The sequence below is a fragment of the Henckelia pumila genome, chromosome 3 (genome assembly GCF_033568475.1).
Source record: "Henckelia pumila isolate YLH828 chromosome 3, ASM3356847v2, whole genome shotgun sequence".
Lineage (NCBI taxonomy): Eukaryota > Viridiplantae > Streptophyta > Magnoliopsida > Lamiales > Gesneriaceae > Henckelia > Henckelia pumila.
Window position 1 is genome coordinate 65,769,114 of NC_133122.1, and position 22,192 is coordinate 65,791,305.

General features: G+C 32.3%; 1 protein-coding gene across 1 annotated transcript; it reads left to right on the forward strand.

Annotated features, from left to right (window-relative positions):
• Positions 1–5,092: 5,092 nt before the first annotated feature.
• LOC140892718 (AP2-like ethylene-responsive transcription factor At1g16060) lies at positions 5,093–7,300 on the forward strand. The gene is made up of 8 exons (XM_073301683.1): positions 5,093–5,253; positions 5,418–5,500; positions 5,680–5,688; positions 5,836–5,924; positions 6,015–6,088; positions 6,200–6,250; positions 6,559–6,635; positions 6,738–7,300. Exons 1-8 carry the CDS (start codon positions 5,093–5,095, stop codon positions 7,298–7,300), a joined length of 1,107 nt encoding a protein of 368 aa, XP_073157784.1.
• Positions 7,301–22,192: the final 14,892 nt, after the last annotated feature.

Genomic DNA, 22,192 nt, shown 5'->3' on the forward strand with positions numbered 1-22,192 from the left:
ATATTTATTGAAAAGCAAAGATGAAGCGATCGACGTTTTCAAGAAATATAAAACTGAGATTGAAAATCAACGAAGTTCGAAAATTAAAATGATTCGAAGTGATCGAGGTGGAGAGTATGTGGCTCCTTTTGAAGAATTTTGCTCAACTTCGGGCATCATTCATCAAACAACAGCCCCTTACTCACCTCAATCTAATGGCATTGCAGAACGCAAAAATCGAACATTAAAGGAAATGATGAACGCGTTGTTAATAAATTCTGGCTTATCTCAAAATATGTGGGGTGAAGCGATTCTCTCAGCAACTCACATTCTAAACGGAATTCCAATCAAAGAAAAAGATGAAACACCATATGAACAATAGAAAGGTCGTAAATCTTCTTACCAATACCTCAAAGTGTGGGGGTGTTTGGCGAAAGTAGAAGTATCTAAAGCCAAAACAAATAAAAATTGGGCCTAAAACGGTTGACTGTATATTTATTGGTTATGCATACAATAGTAGTGCATATCGATTTTTAGTACATAAGTCAACGAATCCTGATATACATGAAGGCACAATTATGGAGTCAAGGAATGCTGTATTCTTTGAAAATATCTTTTCATGTAAAGACAAGAAAGAAATAAGTTCGAACAAGCGAACTCATGAAAACACAATTGAAACTCCACAAAACAACGTGGAACCATGACGCAGCAAGCGTGCAAGAGTTGAAAAATCGTTTGGTCCTGATTTTCTAACATACATGTTAGATTATGAACCAGAACTCTTCAAGAGGCTTTATCAAATCCTGAGGCTCCTTTTTGGAAGGAAGCCATACAAAATGAAATAGATTCCATAATGCATAATCATACATGGGAGTTGGTTGATCTCCCTCCGGGATGTAAACCTTTAGGATCCAAGTGGATTCTTAAAAGGAAATACAAAGAAGATGGATCTATAGATAAATATAAAGCTCGACTCGTGGTTCAAGATTTTAGACAAAAAGAGGGATATGATTTCTTCGATACCTACTCTTCGGTTTCTAGAATAACATCCATTCGTGTTCTCATAGCTATTGCAGAATTGCATGATCTTGAGATTCATCAAATGGATGTTAAAACTGCATTTTTGAACGGAGAATTGGATGAAGAAATATATATAAAACAACCAGAAGGGTTTGTTGTACCCGAAAAAGAACAAAAGGTGTGTAAACTTGTCAAGTCATTGTATGGACTTAAACAAGCACCTAAATAGTGGTATCAAAAGTTTGACACTGCAATGTTGTCAAATGGTTTCACAATAAATGAATGTGATAAATGTGTCTACATTAAAGGTACTACAAATGCATATGTAATTGTTTGTCTTTATGTAGATAACATGTTAATCATGGGTAGCAACCATGAATTGATTGTGAAAACCAAGAAAATGTTGAGACAACATTTTGATATGAAGGATTTGGGATTGTGTGATATAATTCTAGGGATTAAAGTCTCTAGACTTCCTGCTGGAATTATGTTATCCCAAACTCATTATGTAGAAAAGGTTCTTGAACGATTTAATGCCACAAATCATCCTATGGCTAGAACACCTATGGAATTGAGTTCACATTTAGCCAAAAATAGAGGAGAACCTGTTTCACAAGTGGAATATGCAAGGGTGATAGGAAGTTTAATGTATTTAACTAACTGTATCCGTCCTGATCTTGCATATACCGTAAATAAGCTAAGTCGATTCACAAGTAATCCAAGTAAGGATCATTGGAAAGCACTAATGAGAGTGCTTGGATATTTGAAATACACTTTGAGTTATGGAATAGTGTATACAAAATATCCTGCGGTCCTAGAAGAATATTGTGATGCAAATTGGATTTCTGACACAAAAGACTCCAAGTCTACGAGTGGATATGTGTTCACTATCGGTGGAGGAGCGGTGTCATGGAGATCCTCTAAACAAACTTGTATAGCTCGGTCAACTATGGAGTCCGAGTTTATTGCTCTAGATAAAGCTGGAGAAGAAGCCGAGTGGCTTCGAAACTTTCTCGAAGATATTCCATGTTGGAATAAACCGGTGTCTTCCATTACGATTCATTGTGACAGTCAGTCAGTAATAGGAAGAGCACAAAGTAGTATGTACAATGGTAAATCTCGACATTTTCGTCGAAGACATAATACCATAAGACAATTGATCTCGAATGGGGTTATTTCGGTTGACTATGTGAAGTCAAAGGAAAACCTTGCGGATCCGCTTACAAAAAGTATAAATAGAGATCAAATGTACAAACTACTTGGAGGAATGGGTTTAAAATCCACAAAATAAAATGTTTATAGCGGTAACCCAACCTTGAGAATTGGAGATCCCAAAGCCTTGGTTCAATGGGACAACTAAGTTATAAATATTAGTGTGAGTACTTGAAAAAATTACTTACTCATTCCTGGAACATCCAAGTTGAAATAACCTGCAAAATGTGGTGAGGTTAAGTTTTTCTTTTAATGATTCCTATACCTATGAGGTGGAGTAACGCAGGATACTCTTGATAGGAGATCACCTATATAAGTGCTAAGTATTGGCCGCTTTGATTGCAACACTTATGAATCTAAGATATGGTCCAGGGCCGAAATGGACACAACGTGAGAACAAAATATGTAAGAGTATTGTTATGTAAGTACTATTGTCTTGGTTTACACAAACGGTTGACTAGCTCAAAACATCGCGTTACTATGCAACTAGTAAATCCGATAGTATCTTACTACGGTAGGTTCAAAGCCACAAGCTACCTATCCTGATGTAACAATAACTCAAAATGATTTTCTAGTGAGAATGCTACTATACGTGAAATTCATTCATGTGGGGGATTGTTGAAAATATTGAATGAATTGTGATTGGGCTTGAAAGGGTTTGAAATGATTGACCCAAATAGGCTTTGAAGCCTTGTAAAGCCTTGTCCAAATTATTGCAAAATTCAAAAATTTGGTGAAATAAATTGGAGGGAAATGGGAAAATGGTTGTCCCACATTGGAACAACTCAAATTTGTTGTTCATCTTAAATAACCCATGTTTGGTTTATGGGATTGGGCCTTTAGAGCACCTGATGTTTTGTAAAGGGGCAAGACGCTAATCGATGCAACAAACACACGCGCGCGCGCGGCCGGCTCGGCGCGGCGAGGCTTGGTGTGGTGTGGTGTGGTCTTCTGATCCGATTATTCTTTTTGAATAAAATAATATTTTATTATTTTATTGAGTAGGCCCGAGCGGTAAAAAATTGCCGCGCGGGCGCGGGACCAAAATAGCGAGACAGTAGGTTGGCTTAAAGTTGGCCGCTCGAGCGGTAGAAAATTACCGCCCGAGCGCACCTTCTGCAGAATGAACAGTCACGACTGTTTCTGGCATTTTTCTGTCATGGGTTGCATCCTTACGCCTTAAAACGTGTTGGTTCGTGTATAAGACTATATATATGATGGTTATAACACAGAAAAGACACACGAAAACATCTGATAACGTAGATTTCAGATTTCTGATTTCTCAAAATCTCTCCCTCACTTTCTCAAAAGAAAAGTTAAAGCATATTATCGTTCGTTGAAGTTCGTGATATTTGCAGTGCTGCTATATCACGATCGAAAGTCGTTGTATCTTAGAGACGATTACCGCTAACGTTTAGCATTTGGAACGGACAATTACGTCTTGTGGATAGAGAGTTTCTCTCGCCTCGTTTGTGTTGATCATTTTCGTTGCTGTTGATTGCTTCCGATATTGAAGTTTTCAGAATTCAGAATACAACTTACTAACACTCATTGTGCAAATATCTGTAGAATTTTTTTAATGCATTTATTTAATAATTAATGAAATGATTAATTAATGAAATGATGATAGTGACACAAAATTACAAAGTTTTTTTTTATTCATTAATAGACAACACACAATCCTGAACCGAATATAACAATAAAACTATTTCGGACGTGCGTAAGTTAGCGAATAGCGACTGCTGGCTCATGTGAGATACAACATTTTATACCATTTTTTAAGCACCAAAATATTAATTTAGGGAACTATATCCTCCGAAATACTATATATATATATATATATATATATATATATATGAAGAAGAGAATAAAAACTCGTGAAAACATATAATCTAATCGTCTCATAGTTTTCTCAGGTAGTATAACATTTTACACATTCACAATCTTATATATTTATCCAGCATTTGATTCGATTTTTATAATGATTGAAATTATACATATAATGTACTATTTTCTACATCTTTCAATATACTATGTTCATATTATACATTCCTTTATTATCTCATCGCATGCACGAATCAAGGCTTTGCATTACAGGTTAATTTTCATAGAATGAAATATGCACGACCAATTAAATGTGCTTTTTGCTATAAAAAATCGGGAGCCTATTATTATTAATGAAAAGCTTGATGAAATGTATGCACCGAACCGCGCGATATCAAAGAATTGTAGTGTCACCAGCAACAATAATTTTAGATAAAACCGTAAAGCTTCGATACTATATTTGGTATTTTGACAACCAAGTTATATGTTTGATTCCCACAATTAATTATATTTATAGAACTATGATTGTAGCAGAATAACATTAACTGTTACAGTTGTAATTAAGAGTGATTATACATTATGTTTTATAGCTATATATATATTACGAAGATTCGAAAAACAACGTTAGCACTAGCTATATTTTCCTTTTTCTTCATTTTGTGAAAATATATGTAGATTCTACCAGATCATATGTTGGAATTCATAAATTCTAATTTCCCACACGCAAATTTTTTATTTTTTTTCCCAAAAATAATCAAAGGATATAATTAAGTATTACACTTTATGTAGCAGTAGAAATAAAAATCACATACAAAAACAACAAATAGCCCAAAATAAACTTAGGACAAGGAGGATTAATTAAGATATCATACAAAGCCGGTTAAGTCGGCCAAATCATTAATGCCGGCGGTTATTTTCCTGCCATTTGCCAGCCCACGTACTAATTTCACCTCATTTTTCCCTTTAAAAACCCTAACATTCGAAGACCTAGTCATATTAATCCTTCAACTAATCCTCTCCGATCCTAATTAACTTAACCATTACATACATAAAACCTATGGGCAAGCTATCACAGAAGAACATTCTTGCCAACCCTCCAAAGAACAACACTAATGCTAACCACGCCACGAATCCCGGGATGAAGGCTAAACGCACTCGGAAAACGATCCCTAGAGACTCCCCTCCTCAACGGAGCTCCGTTTATCGCGGTGTGACAAGGTTTTAAGATTTGATCCATTGTTTTTATACGAAAATCGATATTTCAATTATCAATACATAAATGTGACCAGTAACTAACTAGCTAGTACTGAAAATTTATATATACGCGATATATTAGATAGTTGATTAACTCGATGATTATATGTTTTTGTTGGATGTTAAAGGCACCGGTGGACGGGGAGATACGAAGCACATTTGTGGGATAAGAATTGCTGGAACGAGGCACAAAACAAGAAAGGCAGACAAGGTTAGCTAGTATTTTAAATTTTTCTATATAAATTGAATTAAATGCAAATATATATATATATATATATATATGGATTCTATGTTAAAACTTTTGGTTGAATTTCTTAGTACTGATAATGTTTTCTTGTTCTGTATGCATGGTGTGGTACTAATTTGGTGGCAATTTGATTGGAAATGCAGTCTATCTTGGTGAGTTTCAATCACACTTAGTGCTTGCAACCTCTAAAATGAAGTGATTTTGGATTTGTCTTGCATAAAGACAATATTTGTTTGTTCTTTCGCAATTTACGACGACGACATCGATGATGATTTCGTTGGATTTTCCAATGTGTGAAGGTGCCTATGATGACGAAGAAGCAGCTGCACATGCTTATGACTTGGCTGCACTTAAGTATTGGGGTCAAGACACTATTCTCAATTTTCCGGTAATTAATTGTTACAAAATAAATATAATTTAATTATGTTAGATTTTTAAGAGTTGTGATTATATATAATGGGATGCTTTTGAATTACAGTTGTCCACATATGAGAAAGAGCTCATAGAGATGGATGGACAATCTAGGGAAGAATATATTGGATCACTAAGGAGGCAAGGATTTTAATGATCAACAATAATTCAACCTTAAATTTAATATTCATCGAATATAAATTTGAAATACTAATTAATTCTTTTGTAATTATTATTATTGAAAAATTACAGGAAAAGCAGTGGTTTCTCAAGGGGGGTATCCAAGTATAGAGGAGTTGCAAGGTACAAATATATATTTGTTGTGTAATATAACATAATTAATGTTTCATTAATTATCTACTATATATATTAAAGTTAATTAGTTTCACCTTGGGTAAAATCCGTTTATTATATATGCCAATATATGAGACAATATTGAGAGGTTAAATTAAATTAAAATATTGTTAAAATCTTATTAATGTGGTATGTGGTGAAATATAATTGATTTCGTGTTAATTTCACTATTTTTCTCAATATTTTGTCAACTTAATTAATAGTACTTCTTGGTCATATATATATATTTTAAATTTTTGTGGCAATATTTCTTGCAGACATCATCACAATGGAAGATGGGAAGCCAGAATTGGAAGAGTTTTTGGCAATAAATATCTTTATCTCGGAACTTATGGTAAATTTTTATGCTATGGTTTTTTTTTTTAAAAAAAAATCTCTATATGCTCTATTTTCTGCTATAAACCATTAACATAATATGGTCATCAAAATCTTGCAGCTACACAAGAAGAAGCTGCAGTTGCATATGACATGGCAGCTATCGAATACCGTGGACTCAACGCGGTCACGAATTTCGATCTTAGTCGTTACATCAAATGGTTAAGACCCAACAACAACAACAATATCGACAACAACAAGGTCCACGATAATATCGAACCTAACATGGTTCCTGCATGCACCAACCACGACCTGGACCTGGTAGCGGCCACCACCAGTACCCTTCCACCCTTACAACAACCCTCAGATGCTTTCGACGCGGCCACGTCTCAACCGCGACCCGCTAACGCCACGTCAGCACTAGGCCTATTGCTACAATCTTCCAAGTTCAAGGAAATGATGGAGATGACCTTGGCTGCTGAGTATCCATCCACACCACTGGATCATCAGTTTGAATATCATCATGCACCACAAAGCAGCATTCCAGATGACATAAAAACGTGCTTCGAATCCAACGACTTCTGTTCGTACGAAGGAGACGACATCTTCGAGGATCTCAACTCTTTCATGCAGCCGATGGTTCAGTTCGACTCCATGCTCAAGGGTGAAGATTTGGTCCTCTAATTAACTTTGATCGATCTTAGCTTTAATTTGATTTCATTGCTGATATTTTTATTTGTCGACATGGAAAAAAATCCATTTCAATTCTTTTTGTGTTCATTGTTTGTAGATACAATTAAGCTGAATAAGAGCATGAATATTTGATTGTAAACGAACATTTGTTATTCGTTTCAAAATGTTCCATCAATGATCAGTTAAGGAATAATCTCTTTAATTGTATGATTTGGTTTGTGTCCTTTAATTGTTTTTCCATATGTCTCAATTCGAAATTAAGCATGATTATTTACATGGGTCGGATTTATGACCCGTGGTCCAGATTAGGGCTGAGAAAAAATATCGAAATAACGTCATACCGCATATATCGTATCGAAAAAAACCGTATATATCGAAAATTTTGGTGCGATATGATACCGTACCGAAATTTTCGATATCGGTATAGGATTTGCAAAATCTCGATATTTCGGTATACCGAAAAAATATTTAAAAAATCGGTATCGTATCGAAAAAAACCGTATATACCGAAAATTTTGGTTCGGTATGATACCGTACCGAAATTTTCGGTATCGGTATAGGATTTGCAAAATCTCGATATTTCGGTATACCGAAAAAATATTTAAAAAATCGGTATACACGGTATCGGTATGCACGATATCGGTATACCGACTTTTTAAATATTTTTTAAAACTATTTTTTAAAAGAAAATGTCGGTATACACGGTATTATACAGATACCGTACCGAATTTTGGTATGCCGGAATTTTTCGGTAAGAACGGTATGGATTTATTTCATACCGAAATTTCGTTATACCGAAATTTTCAATCCATCGAAATTTCGTTATACCGAAATTTTCGGTACGATATCGGAATCAAAATTTTCGATAACGAAATTTTCGATACGATATGCGATATTCATTGAATACCGCGTCATACCGTACTGAACCACCCCTTGTCTAGATTATTTCCTTCTGGATATACTCCATAACATATATATATATTGGATAAGCAGAGGTGGATGATTTAAGGGGTTCTAGTGGGCCCGAGAAATTTTTTTTTGTACATACGTAAAATATAAATAATATATCAATAGTCCACACCAAAAACCCACTCTTCGAGCAACCCACCTCCACCTCTTTTAAATCGTATTCAAGTATAATATTTTGAAAGCTATAAATTTTATTTACTTTTGGAAGCAAAAAAAATATGTGCACCATGTAATTCACTCATTACTTAATTTAGATGCCTACCGCCTCCAACCCACGAATTTTTTATTCCACGCAAAAAAAAAAAATCTAATTACTTTAAATCAACAATATGACATGACTTACTTTAAAAAAACAAACAATATGACACTCTTTGCGCAAATCCAAGTATATAGTGTTCTTTTCAATTTTTTTTATCATTCAATTTTCATTCAATTTGTTTTATACAAAATTATAATCACTTATGCTTATATATCATAACTAATATTTAATTGATTAATATTTTGTTAAATTCGGGAAAAATGGAAAAACAAAAAATCCGTATAACTTTTGTCTTGTTTTGTTTTATTCGTTTTCTATTTTAATATAGAGACTAAATTTAAAGTTATTTATTGTATTCTATATTTGGTATCTTTGAATTTGGAATGTAAGTGTGTAAACTCAACTTTAGTGCATGGTATATAGAATCTCATAGTGTAAGTGTGTAACACTCGATTTTATGTTTCAAAATCTCGTACGCACAAATTAGTTGAACAGTATAATATAATGACATTATATATATATAGATACTTTGTTACATTTTTTGCTAATTATATGTAATTTATCATATTAAGTTTAAGTCCACCACAATTCTCTCCATTCTGGATCCGTCCCTATGAATAAGCCAAAGCCAATATCACAAATATGTACAATCACTTTCTCAATGGATTGGATTTAAATCATTTTCCATTGAAATTCTGAATTGCTGAATTAGATAAGTCGTTTTACATTAAAGTAATATCGATGTTAAGGTCAGAGTCATATCGACATCACGTCAAAAAATGATGGTATATACTTTCCAAAAATGAAAATAAATATATTAGACTAATTGAGGATAAAAACCAAAAGCGGAAAAGTACATGCAACTACACAAGCCTCGAGGACGTGTAATTTGTGAATTTGAGGCTGTGCTATCAATCACAATTAGTTCATGGGCTGGCTCAATTATCAATTGGGCCTCTTCTTTTGGGGCTAATTTTCAACTTTTTCTTGCTCAAAAGGCTCACAAGAATTAAAATTTATTAATTGTTTCTTAGGAAGTGTAATTTCTTTTTTTCTTTCCTCAACAGTAACACATTCACGTTATTTTTTTCCCTTATATATTCATAATTGTTTTCCTCATATTTAAATTTTAAAAGTTCCTCTTGTCAACTCGATGAATGTGACAAATTAATTATTGAAAAACTTTCTACAAAATAATTTTCGCTTTAATTGACATAAAAATGAGAGAATAGATTTCATAATCTGCCACCAAAATACAACATTAACTGATTATTTATTTTATAACTCACATCTATCGATTTAAATCATTCCAATTAAGAACATCATATTCTAAATTGACGATCTAGCCGAAGAAAAATGATCAACATGAGAATAAATTTATTTATCCAAAACGAAATAGATTTGAAATCGTTAGTTTTGAAATCCACGACTTCAAATCTCTAGATCGAAACACACGAGATGAAGTTTTGGCTTTATGTTTTTGAAAAGCTAGAGATTTATATATAAGATTTGAAAACATAAAAAAGAGAAAGAGGGTGCATGGGAAATTGGAAATGGGAAATCTTTGTTGGGTTGCGGTTTATTCTTCTATTCCATGCGTGGGTGGGTGGGGGAATCGATTCTTGCAAGGGGTTTTTTCAATAAATATAATAAATTTTAAAAAAACTTAAACAAATATAACAAATTATAAAACTTTTAAAAAATATAATAACGTGGGGTTTGAAACCCCACTTTCTTGAAGAGTTGGGGTTTGAGACTCCGATTCCTCATTTGTTATTTTTGAGGAGTCGGGGTTTCAAACCCCTACTCCTCATAGCCTATATATATATATATATATTCTTTTAATTAGTATTTTTTAGTTTTATATTTACAGATTTAATTATTTTTGCATGTTAAAAAAAACGATTATTATGATTAACAAATTAGTTGTTTAAAATTTTTATAATACAGTTGAATTTTTATAAATTAAAAATATAACGACGATGATATTTTACTAATTTAAAAATACATTAATTAATTGATAAATTAATAAATTATTATTTATAGAGTATTGTTGATTCAAAATGAATATAGAGATTAATTATATAAGAAAATTGTGTTTTATTAATTTTCATAGATTTATATAAGAGTCTTCTAAATCGAAATTAAAAAAATTATTATTTTCATAATTAATAATTATAAAAAAATATTTTTAAGGTTTTATATGCATATATTGTTTTCCTATTATAAAATTTAGAATGAAATAAAACGATAAAATAAAATTTCATAAATTTAATTTTTGATAAATTAATAATTTTTATAAAAGATAATTTTTTTCAATCTCGACTGGGATTGATTTGTTAAATTAATAGTTTTAATAAATTAAAAAGATTATATTTTTTTTAAAAAAACTCTTATAAAAATCTATGAAAATAAACATATATAACCAAAACCGAATTCATTTAATCAAAAAATAATTTTTAAAATAATAATTTATTAATTTATCGGTTAATTAAGATCTTTCTAAAATTAAATTTTATTGATCAAAATATTATTAATTTATAGAATTTCTACATTATTGTAAAATTTCAAACATCTGAAATATTACTAACTTTCGTTTTTAAAAAAATACTATTAACCATACTCGTCACTTTTCAAACATGTAATTAATAAATTAAAAAAAATAAACAAATGTCTATCTACGAATTCTAGGAGTTACAAAATATATTTTTTAAAACAATAATTTATTAATTCATCGATTAATCAAAATTTCTCTAAATTATTATTATTATTATTATTATTATTATTATTATTATTATTATTTTATTTTTATTATTATTATTATATATATAAAAAATTTCCCGTAGACGCCATATTTTCATTTACCGAGATTGATCTTATGTGTTATAAATATTACACTTTTATTTTTATTAGTTTTTTTTCTAAAATTTTGATATTTTAATTTTTTATATTTTTCTGAACTAAACATTATAGATAAGATAAATTGATAAATAACTTTTAAATTTATTTTTTATACTATTTTATAAAAAAAATAAATTTAAATATTATCGAAAAAAGAATATTTATACATAACATATAATATTAAATATATTATATGATTTTATAAGCACACAACGTATGTGTGCGATTATGCTCGTTATTTTATATAGAAAATATAGTCAAAATATTCCTGTATATTTACTCATTTTGTGTTTTGGTCATTTAAGTATTTAAGTTTGGATATTGGTCCTATAAATTAAGATATATTTGGGTTTTTAGTTTTTTCTTCATGGATTATCGACGTGAAATCAAAAAATGATGACGTGCGAACTAAAATTTTTTCACGGCATTGAAAAATGATGATATATCTGTTGTGGCGCCAATATTTGAATGTCATGTTTTCAAAATCAGATTGGACCGATCGGTTCAACCGGTTCGACCAGGAATCGGTCACCGGCCTGGTCTAAAACACTCCAAAAAACTGTTTTAACCGTTCAACCGACCAGAATCGGTCAAGAAACGACTAAGAACCAAAAAAACAATTTTTTTATTTTTTTAAAAAAATAGTTTTTTATTTTAAAACCTTAATTTAATATTTTATTATATATACATGGTTATTTGGAATTTTTTCTTCGTTAAAAATATTATTTTATTAATATTAGAGTTTTTTAATTAATTTATTTATTTTATAAAAAATATATAATAATAACTAATATTTTGAATATTTATATAGTTATTTATTTTTCAAACGATGATAAATACATTTTTTTTATTTATATAAATTTTTTAGGTTTTTATAATTTAAAATATATTATTAATTATATTAAATTATATAAACGGTTTTTTTGTCCGGCTGTGCAATAAAAAAAATTTTGATCGATTGGATCGTTTTTTAAGTTAGACCGGTTCGATCACTGACCTGGTTATAAAAATATTGTTTAAATAAAAAATGATTAAATACCAAAACATAACTTAACTTATTAGGCCAAAATCCAAAATTGAATACTTACATGACCAAATCACAAAACAAAAAAACTTACAAGATTATTTTGATTATTATCCCTTTTATAAAAGTTCGATTATATTACAAATTTTTTCTAAACATATAGAACAACTATAGATGCAAATATAAAACCAAAAAATAATAATTGTAAAATTGAATATATATATATATATATATATAAATATATAAATAAAATATAAATGTATATACAATGAAGAGTTGGGGTTTCAAACCCCGACTCATCGAAAATAACAAATGAGGAGTCGGTGTCTCAAACCCCAACTTCTCAATGAAGCGGGGTCTCAAACCCCATGTTATTATATTTTTTTAAAATTTGTTATATTTGTTAAAAAAAATTTAATTTATTATATTTATTTAAATAACCCTGCAAGTGCTCATCATAATACAATACAAGCTTTTAAAAGAGGTAGCAGCATCTCAAGTAGATGTGCCAAAACGGGCTGGTGAAATAGATCGGTCTACTACTCGTCGCAACTTACCTTTAAGACAGGTTGAAAAAACACCAACTCAACTCACTTATTTTAGGTAGTGGGACGGGCCAATCTAGCGGACTTACGTATAATTTTGTGGGTTTTGGTGGGTCAACTTGCAACCCACCACAACTCACCATTACGCGGGATGGGCCGACCCATTTTTTAGGCGCGCGGGTTGAAAAATTGTCAACCTACCTCATCTATTTTGTATGGCGAGGCGAACCAACCCTACGAGTTGAAAAATTCAACCTACCCCACCTATTTTCTAATACTCTCAACTATTATAAAATAGTAGAATTATTTTGTGGTATTTTATGGTATCATTTTAAAGTTATTATGTAAGTAAAATTTTCGAGTCATATTTATTTCATGAATAATGCTAGAGATATAACATATATCGTGTACAACGATATTTACAACAAATATATCGTGAGATTTTGCTATTATATCACGATATTTTACATTCAATTTATCATGAGATTTTGATAAATGAAATTTTGTATTGATTTTTTTGTGTTGTATAAATTGATGTACAAATTTGATTGTACATGTACATTGTTCTTATTTCATTATTTGTGTGCGATAAACTCGGGGAACCAATATTGCTTGTATGTGTAAAAGGCCATTTTGCGAGATAAAGCAAAAGCAAAAGGTGCAATTCGCAATTTGCAACACTTGCCTTTTACATGGGGAGCATATATTATATACCGACACTATAGCGAACCATTAATTGGTTTCATGAATTGTATAATATTTTATTTTTAATTTATTATATATGCAACTTTTTCTAAATCAATATCTCGGCCCAGTCATCTAAAATAATAATCATTCATTTTCTCTCCATTCGAACTTAGATTATAGCGTTTAGATAAAGTTTTAGTTTTTTAGATATGGGAATCTTTTCTAGGGTATCCTGTTCCACGACTTTATCTGGTACTCAAATTTTTCCATGTACGTGTATAATTTTATAATTTTGGTACTGATTATACTGCCTAAGACTATTATAAATTTATGAATAGATGTCTTGTGAAACACTAGATATTTCATAAATTTATAATTTTAGTAAAAAATAATAATTTTGATATAGGGTATTGCGTTAATCTAGTATATTTAAAAGGATAAACATTCAATTCTATAGTTTAATTATATTATATTGTGAGAAAAAAAAATTAACGTAGGTGGTAATAATTATAGGAGAAGTGAAAATGGAGGCATGACATTGTGTAGTCTAATCTTTTGATAGAAGAGGAAGAGGAACAAAAAAGAAAAGAGACTGATGCCTAAGAACACAGTCGCGTTTCTCACATCAAATCCCAAAACCCCAAATGCGTCTGTTTTCTTTTCTTGCAATGCCTATTATTCTCTGATGTTTTGGCTACAACAAGCAATGGATTATTTATTTATTTTTTTTGTACTTTTTATTGTATTATATTTTGTTTTATTCTTTGGATCTTCTTGGAAAAGGATTGGTTTATAAATAGGAAAGGGTTTCGATTGAAATTAATTTTTTAAAAATAATATATTCATTGTTTATTTCACGTATATCCTTTTTATTTGTTATGCTCTAATTTTTAGTTAGGAGAATAGTTTGTTATAATAATGTTTGGAACACGCGTCTCATATTTAAAAGATTTAGTGTTAGATATGAGCTATAAATTATCGGGAAAAAATAAATCCTTTCAATATCTTTTTTTTTCAAAATTTTTAAAATATCCCACGCATTATTAATAAATATTTTATATTCAGTATGACCTATAAATTATTTTGATTTGAAAATAAGTGTGATTTGTCACGTGGAGAGGGAAGATATGTAGCCATGCAGATTAATTTTCTGTCACTCTCAAATTCTGAGCTTCTACACTCTCATTATTATTACTTTAACTTGTTCGGACTCGGACACATAAAGATTTGCTCATCACAAGTATTCGTCGTTGAAGTCAATGTGTCCGTATCGTATTGTATCATATCGAAATATGTATATCATCTGCCGTGTTGAAATTATGGTATATATATCGTTTTCATTATATGAAAAAATCTTATATTTTTTTAAATTTTTAAATTTATTGTTTAAAAATAGGGTAAATGATTTAAAAATCTCTACCAACCCTTCAAACTTTATCTTAACTCTCTAACCACAATTTTCTTTATTTCAACTCCCTAGTGGTCCTTATTTTTGAATTAAATATTGTTTAGCAACTAATCATTTGTACGTGGCATTGTTAACCTATCGAACCAGTCCCGGTCATGCAAGACTATCAGTTACGCAAGGTTTCCAGCCGATATACTCCGAATTAGGGTCCAACATGCTTCCGTAAGATGAAATAAATTTAAATACCTCTTTGACCAAAATGTCGTCGGGTCATACCTGCCGAGTTTTACGAAGTGCTCCTCACACTCCAACTACGCAGTCGCAACAGATGGTTTCTGCACAAGCTCCTTCAACGACACCCAGCACAGTCTTAATTCGTTTTCTACCTTAAGACGTATGATATATAAATTTAATTATAAAATATGAGCATGAAAGAACAAGAGGCTTTAAAAAAATTATTCAGACATGATATTATTACATAAATCAACTCCTTTGAAGAGGAGAAGACAACTTGTTTAGCTACTCATAGTAGCATTGTTCTTGTAATACATAAAGAAAACTTAATACAATAGAGAGAGAAATATTACAACAATTTATTTGTAAGAAAACTGAAGGGAATGATCGATATCTTCAGCTTTCTTGAACGCTTGTATTTATAGCTGAGGTTCCACTCGTTTTACCGAGAAACTTCAGGAAATCTTACAGCTATCTTCTATTTCTTTATGCCATTATTGATGGCATCTTTTACTAGTGGAGGAGGCAGCTGTCTTGTATTTTTTATGCCATTATTGATGGCATCTTTTACTAGTGGAGGAATCACATGTCTGCCACTTTTTTTTTGGCTTTATTCTCCTCACATGTCTGTTTTATTGTTGTCGGGGCATCTTTTGCTTTTGAAATAGGCCCCTGTGAAAACGCATCTTTGGTGGTCCTTGTCCACCTTTACTTGTCTCGAAAAAATCTTTTCGATCCGTTCGGGGTCTGAAGTTTTTTCCGAATTCTGGCTCCTTCTGGTTGGGACACTCTGGGCAGATGTTCTCTGACCATCTTCCGATATGAGCCATGTTACAAAATTTTCGGCGAGTCTCTTTACTCTCCGGCAGCTTGTTGTTCCATAAAAAGTTTCTCTTCTTTTCGAAGAGTTCTTCTGCCAAAGCCGTAGTTTTTCCTGTCATTGTATTTAACAGGAATGATCCGTTCACAGAATTCTGATAAAATTTGAACGAAAACTTGACCTTGTCCATCTCGGTGAGACAAACCCAAATACCCCATGCCATTTTGGTTGAGATTTCATTTTCTCCAAAAGTGGACACTAATGGTATTTCTTCAGGAATAGGGTCCTTAATGAATCTTTGATTATTCATGTCAGGTCTCCTTAGCTTGATGAAATGAAAGGGTTCGTGTGATCCTTTCCCTGTTAGTTCAGGAGCTGCACTAAAGAAATATAATTCAAGCACATCTCCTCTGGACAAATGGTCGTTATTTGCCCATGTTTCTTGGACTGATTCCTAAATCCATTTGGGTAACTGTGATATCTCCGGGAAGCTTGGTGACGTTGTATAAACTGAGGCCAAGGCTCCAAATTCATACAAAAGCTTTACATCCTTAGGATTGACATTGTTTTTTAGCCATACCCTTGGATATATCCCTACAACATCAACCCTGCAAGTGTTAGGGTTAATTTCACTTCTTGTACTTAATTTCTCCCACCTCTGTTGATAAACCTGAAATGGAGAAATAATAGCTGGATTAGTATCGATCTTAGATTTTCCCTTGTCAGTGTTGGGTCTAAGATTGATCTCTTCCTCTTTTACCCCAGAGGCGGAGGGTTGACTTGATGAGGAATCTTCATGAATTGTTGCTTCATCTAGATCATTAAAAGTTGATGATAGATTAGCACTTGTTTCTTGAGTTTTAGATTCCTCAACATCTTGTTTTTCAACCGGTGGTTTTATTTCTTGTTTTTGTAAAACCAATGGTTTTAGCATATCTTGTTTATGAGAAACCAATGGTTTCTCTATGGCCTTCACAATTGGCCCTTGAATAATAGCCCATAGTTGTGTTTGAGCTTGCATACACCCTGTAATTCGATTAGATACTTTGATCCGATCAACTTGTTGTAACCTGCCGGCCATTTCAGCATTAATGGCTAACTGGTTGAACTCGGTTTGAAGCAACCCAAGGTGTTCCCTGAGATGCCTCTGCATTTTCATGATGGAATCCACGTCACTGCTTCCATCTCTTGTTAAGAAATCTGCAAGAATATTTTCATGAGATTTAATAATAAAAATATCAAAAATATAATTTTGACATAATGCTTGTCATCTTAATAACCTAGCTTTCTCAGGTTTAGATTCAATCTTATTTTTTAAGAAAGCTTTTACCTGGGTGTTATCAACCTTTAGCGTGATTTTTTTAGCAAGTAAAAATAATGGTCATTTTTCGAAATCCCTTTTAACTGCATAAAATTCCTTTTCGTTGATATGTCATCTGATGACCTCTAATTATGAAAAAAGACCGCTACAGTATCTGCATGGTATTTCTCCATCCGGAGTGATCTTGGTAAGGACTGCTGCCCACCAATCGTCACTAGCATCCGTAAATAAAACCAGATCATCTTCATCTTCGGGTATAACCATTTTTGGGAGATTCTTACATATCTCCTTTAATTTGTTTACCCCTTGAGTATGGTCTTCGGTCCATATAAACCTAGCATCCTTTTTTAACAAAGGACTGAACACCTTTTCTGTACATTGCTAGGTTGTTAATGAACATCCCTGCGAAATTAACTACTCCAAGAAAACTCTGGAGTTGTTTTATGTCTTTGAGTTTATCTGGAAAATTCTTTACCTTTTCCACAATATGGGGTTGTAGAATTATTTCAGTTTCATCAATTTCAATACCAAGGAATTCAATTTTCCTTGTTGTTATGACTGCTTTCTTTTCAGATAAGACCAGTCCTTCTTGTTTACAAATTTTAGAGAAAATCTCTAAGTGTTTAACGTGTTCGTCTATATTTTTTGATGCTATAAGAATATCATCAATATAAACAAACATAAAGTTGAAATAATCTTTAAAAAGGTTATCCATATTTCTTTGAAATATCTGGGGTGCATTAGCCAATCCCATAGGCATAACTTCCCAAATATAGTGTCCTTGTGAAGTAGAGAAAGCTGTGAATTTCTTACCGCCTTCTTCCATTCGAATCTGGTAAAATCCAGACTTACAATCAAATTTTGAGAACACTCTAGCATTTCGTACACAGCTAATTAGGTGTTCTCTACTCGGTATGAATACCTTGGTAGTTAATAACTAACCTGGGTTTCCCTCTTTTTATTTCACAATGATTTCTGACCAGAAATCCTGGGCTGCTATATGGTGAAAATCCTTTTTTGATTAGACCAAGGTCCAAATGTTCCTTGATAATTATTCTCATATCCCTTTGATCTGTTATGTTCATCGGGATAGGCTTATATCTGATGAATTCATACTCTTTGCCTTCCTTTAGAGTAAGACTAGCTTTGAGTTGATTTTTATCCCACCATGCCAAAGAATGCTCGTTGTAACTTTCTTTGAACCTCTTTTTGACATCTTCAAGGGATACCTTATTTTCTAACTCTATATCTCTGTGATTTAGAGTCATCTTGAGAAGCTCCATATCCTCTGTTTGGAGTTCTTGTTCTGTTGTTATTTTCAACATGGTTTCTCCAAACCTTCTTGGATCTTTTATTTTTGGGTGAAAAAGTTGTCCTTTATCACCACGCTGACTGCGAAATATTATCGGCAATTGTCGATAAAAAGCAACTTTGAGTCTTTGAACGATAATTTTATGATCACAAATTGTAGTGAACATAAGTCTTCTTGACTCATTGTCTTGTGTGTACTTCTTAAACATTTGTAAGAAGTTATTTCCTAATAGGATATCAGCTCCTGTATCATGGAAATAGATTGGTGGTGAGGATTTCTACTTGTTTTATTCCTTTGCAAAGAATTAAAATTCTTCTAGAGAAATCCCGTCTAGCAATTTTTGGCAATTCTTCTTCACATTCTTCAGGGAAGACTCCCGAGTCAATATAAGCTGCAAATTATTCAGCCTTATATTGTTCATACAACATTTCTATTGGAATGTATATGGAGAAAGGACTTGTTGTCATTTTTTAAAGGGATTACTAAATGGCCCTACCATTTTTAGCAGACTGTGTTGCAACTCAGTAATCCGATTAAGACTTTTCACCTTTAGTTTTCCTAAGGCTTCAGAAGGTAGAGTATGGTTACTTCTTTTTATTTCTTCGATGCGTCCTAGTAAATCATGTTCATGACTTACTAATTTCAATAGTTGCTTCTTCCTCTGTTTGTAAACAGAGTTTTCGAATCTGTTTAAGGGATTGTCCCTTATCCAATTCTCTTGGTTTTCCATCTCGTAGAATTTTTATTGAATCCTCCAAGTCTTCTCTTTTGCCATAAAATCTATTCCTTTTTCAAGGCGTTTCCATGGTTTATGGTCCTCCAGAAATTCTAGGCCAAGAATGAGCTGATCCATCTCTTTTCCTGGAATTCCACAGATTTGAACTTCCAATTCTCCAATATTTATCACTCCTTGGTAAGTTCCTTTTTCTTGTTGTTCCAAATAGTAAATCGAGTTACAAGGGAACTGATTCCGATGACTTGTAATTTCGAATACTATTTTCACTTCTTTCCATCATTCTGGAGATCTAAGTTTTTCTATTATAGAAAACTCCTTTTCTTCTGGTGGAATTTCTTGAATAGGAGATTTGTCCCATCTCCTACTTGTCATTCGGTCTCCTTGGAAAGATAACCTTCGGGGTTCTATTTTAAGGTCTCTGTATAGAACAGGTTTGTCTTGAATTTGAATGTCTATTTCCTGAATTAAAGGAAACTCGATTTTTCCGGGTATATTGCATGAGCAACTTTCCCAAATATCTCTGGAATTTCAATGAACTCATTTTTAATAAATAATTCAGAATGGTGAGTATTAGAAAGAGCATATGAAATTTGATATGTAATAGAATATGGCCTATTACCTTCCTTCATTAGTCTTTTTTCCTTGAAGTTTTGATGCAATGTCAAGGCTCGACTAAAATCTCTATCAGCTAAATTGTAGGCTATTCTTGGATAAATAACTCCCACAATTTTTCCTGCGCACAAATTTCCTGAGATAGTTTCTAGAACCGCATCTTGTATATTCCCCATTCTTTTTTCGCATACTACGATATCTATGGGTGAATATATTCCTTCTTTAAAAGTAGCTTTGATCATAATCTGGATTGCTCCAATATGAATCCAAGACATTGTCTTTGCTACTTCTGCTTTTAATTTCTGTAATTCCTCTCGAATTTCTTCAAAGGGAATCAACTGCATCTCAATTTGATTACTGGTTAATTCCACAGGAATCACCATTTCCCTTATGGATACCTTATAAATCAAATTATGTCTTCTTTGTCTTAGCCCTAGATTTCCTAAAACTCTTTCAACTTGTCCTGTCAAAAATCCTTGGTACTTCTGTAGTGTTGGATTTTTTCTCATAATCCTTTGAACTATATTATGAGATATCGTGGTTTGACTAAAGAACCCAGCCAAACTTTCATGTGTTTCATGTCGAAACACCTCCTCTTTACTCTGATTCTGATTCATCCTCAGAAACTTCTTGACTAAATAATATCTCTTCTTCGTATATGCTTTCATCTGAGGGGATATCCTCAAATTGATATACTTGGACTAGATCTTGAAAGAAAACCGCATCATCCATATTTGGTGTTGCTTCAAAGAGTTTGATTCCTTTTTTCTCATTTTCTGGACAATTTGTAGATATATGTCATTTTGCTCCACATGTCCAGCAGTTGCAATCCTTGAAACTTTCACTTGCCCTTGTATGAGTTCTTCTGAAAGTTCTTCTTGATGGTGTTCTTCTCCTGCTTTGTGATGAGCCTGTTGCTGGGGACGTTCTTGTAGGTCCACTTCTTCTACCTGATCTATAGGATCTGGCTTTTTGTTTGGACCAAAATGTTCTTGGTTTCCAAGAACTTTTCATTATTTTATTATAGGGATTATTTCTGAATTTCTTCATTTTAAATCCCTGTATTCTATTTTCAATGATCGTTGGAAGATCATTTTCTCTACAACACAAAGGTGTATGCTTATCTATACCCCTTATTTTCTTGTAGTTCTTTTGTAATGCTGCCATATGGCACCATTCTGCTAATTTTCCTTTCAAAAAGGACGCGCATCTTGCAATGTATCAAGATTACCTGGACCGTATTCTTTAATCAATATTTCTCTCCAGGGACTTGGCATTTTTGCAAAAAATAGCTGAATAGCTACATTTTCCTCGACTCCCGAATTTCATCTGTATTTAGTGAATAACATAATGTATTCATCAACTAAACAGATATCATGTAACTCGAGGCTATACAGAGTTTGAGTATATCTTCTCTTTTTCTCTGTATCTTGATTATTAAAATAGTCTACCCCTATGAATTGTGCTTTAAATAGGGTGGCCATTCTTTCTCCAATCTCGCTGAGGGATTCTCCTGCTAAGATTGATTCCTTCGTATCTGGCATAGTCATCTCCCATGCGATCTTGACAGATCCCATTAGACTCATTTCTAGAAGTTTAATGAATCCTTTTTTATTGAGATCTAATGTCCCTGCTGCAATTCTCATAGCTGACGTCCAATCATCTATAAGATCTTCTCTGTTTTTGAAGTCCAAAACATCAAGGTTTAACATAACCCCATAAGGATGTATCGGGTCTAAAACAGTTTTTCCGTAAGGAGTTTGATGTAGTGGTATTTTACTCCTTCTTGATTTGGTTCCTGCTGGATGTGAATTTTCTCCCACATGGAACTCACTATGTGGTTCTTCTGTTTTTACCACATATCTTGGGGGATTTCCCATGGGTTGTTCACCCTCAGGAAAATTCATTTTTATATCTACAACTTTGAGATTCGCAAAAGAATCCGCAAGATCTTGTAGATCCTCGAGATTTAATCTTTCTAAAGTAGTCATCAGATAGTGTTTTTTTTTCTGATACTGCTTTTATAAGATTAATCATCATTTCATCATTAGTTAA